This window comes from Eimeria mitis, genomic scaffold, assembly GCF_000499745.2.
Source record: "Eimeria mitis Houghton genomic scaffold, Emh_scaff2402, whole genome shotgun sequence".
NCBI classification, from domain to species: Eukaryota; Apicomplexa; class Conoidasida; order Eucoccidiorida; family Eimeriidae; genus Eimeria; species Eimeria mitis.
In genome coordinates, this window is record NW_013570740.1 from 6,307 (window position 1) to 8,605 (window position 2,299).

Here is a 2,299-nt window from a genome sequence, read left to right on the forward strand (position 1 = left end):
CATGCACTGGCCGTGCACCTTCAGCCGCCCGCATCATAAATTCTGGCCAGAGGGCCCCAACAAGCTTCGGGTCCCTGTTAGTAACGACTCATCTGATACGGGGTGGCGAGTGAGTCAGCCACACTGCGCGGGAGCAGTTCCCCCTCGCCCCCCCCCCCGCAGCCGCAGCGCAGCGCTAACCCACCGCTCATAGAAGCACGAAGAGACGGNCCCCCTCGCCCCCCCCCCCGCAGCCGCAGCGCAGCGCTAACCCACCGCTCATAGAAGCACGAAGAGACGGCTGGGGCTGAGGCCGCTGCCACCGAGGCGAAGAGGATGAATCGCTAGGCTTAGCCAGTACAGGCGCCGGGGCCCGCACTGGGCTGGCTGGGGAGGTTTGTAGAACTGAAACTTCTTTGACTCACCAGCAGGCTCAGAGCAGCCGCAGCAGCTCCCAGCGTCAGGGGGGTCTGATATGAAGCCAAAGCAACAGCCAGGAGCATAGATACACAGGAAGGGACAGTTCATCCCCTCGCTAGTCCCTAGAGAGACGGGAGAGACTCTGCTGCTTCATACGCAGCAAAGCAAAGACAGCAGCACCCAGCGGGGGACCGCTGCCGCGCTGTGGGCCCCAGCGAAGCGGGGCTGTCGCCAGTATAGAGAGGCCCACAGGCAGAGATGCAGACGCTAGATAAGAGGCTGCGCGGGCCTCATTACTTTCTCTAGTTTTGCCTGTATAGGCCCCTATGTGTAGTCTCTTTATATAGATAAAAAGTAATATACTTGTCTCCCTCTTGTATAAATATGCCTATACTAGGAACTGCATACTTATAGACCCGTTAAACCATACATATAATATATATATATATATATATATATATATATATATATATATATATATATATATGTATAATGCGAGCATCAACGAGATATGAAGTGTATCGTTGCTGGCAGCGGAGACACTGCGCTGGCGGCGTCGGCAGCCAGCAAGCACTACTGGGGCGAGAAGAGAGACAAGACAAGCTTAAAGAGGCAAAGAGCTGCAGCAGCAGCCCCAGTGTCTCAAGGAGACAGCTCGCAGACAAACGCAGCAAGCCTACTGGGCTGCAGCAGCAAACAGCACGCAAGGAGGACCCGATGACACAGGCTTCCTTGCTGCTGTGGCAGCAGCAGCAGCAGCAGCAGCAGCGGCTGCGGTAGTAGCAGCAGCAGCAGCAGCTTCTGCTGCTGCTGCAGCAGCTGCTGCTGCTGCTGTCAGCTTGTGCATCTATATCGGTGACCAACACTGCATGCGTCTCTTCCTGCAGGCAGGGTTTCGTTATGGACTCTGCGTATGCTGCGACTGCTGCTGCAGCAGCTGCTGCATCTGCTGCTGCAGCTGCTGCTGCAGCTGCTGCTGTGTCGAGTGGTCTCCCAAGGGCTTCAAAGCCCCATATACAGTCCTGAGCGGCTGCTGCATGCATGCGTCTGTGCCTGGCGCATGCAGCTGCATGCATGTGTCTATCTCTGTGTCTTGTGCAGACATCCTGGATGCATGCATCTGTATCTAGTGCATGCAACCGCATGCGCTTGCATGCATGCACTTGCATGCACGCACTTGCATGCATGCACTTGTATGAATGCATGCACTTGCATGCATGCACTAGCATGCATGCACTAGCATGCATGCATGCATGCATGCATGCATGTCGTTGTATGGAGTACAAATACGAGTCTGGTGTGGGGCTGTGTGTGTGTCTCTACAGCCAGAGCTTGATGTCTCGCATAGCCCCCACCCGGCGGTGCAGCAAGTCCCAGCCCTCCTCCTCCAGTATCCTTTTGCGGTGGCTGTATCGTCGCCTGGCAGCTGACTCTTTCTCCTCAGCAGCAGCAGCAGCAACAGCAGCAGCAGCAGCAGCAGCAGTAGGAGTGGGTGTCTCTGAGCCTGTGGGGATGTCCCCGGCTGCAGCAGCAGCAGCAGCAGCAGCAGCTGCTGCTGCTGCTGCTGCTCGAGCCTTCTCACGAGCTCTTGCTGCTGCACGGCCCAGCAGCAGTCCCCCAGGTGGGGTGGGGGCATGCCGCAGGGTCCCCTCTAGATCCTCAGGGGTAAGTATGCCTTCATCTGCTGCTGCTGCTGCTGCTGGTGCTGTTGCTGCTGCTGCTGCTGCTGCTGCTGCTGCACCTTGCGGAGACTCCAGGAGCGGACGGCCCCACCTGAGACGCATCGCCGCAGTCTCCTGTCTCCTTCTGTCTCTTGCTGCAGCTAGACTAAAATATAAATATAAATATATATATATATATATATATATATATATATATATATATATATATATATATATAT

General features: G+C 55.5%; 1 protein-coding gene across 1 annotated transcript; it reads right to left on the reverse strand.

The window, feature by feature from the left end:
• Positions 1–1,718: 1,718 nt before the first annotated feature.
• On the reverse strand, positions 1,719–2,183 carry EMH_0053260 (uncharacterized protein; the record flags this gene model as incomplete). The annotated part of the gene is made up of 1 exon (XM_013496984.1): positions 1,719–2,183. The coding sequence occupies one exon, from the start codon at positions 2,181–2,183 to the stop codon at positions 1,719–1,721; it is 465 nt and encodes a 154-aa protein (XP_013352438.1).
• Positions 2,184–2,299: the final 116 nt, after the last annotated feature.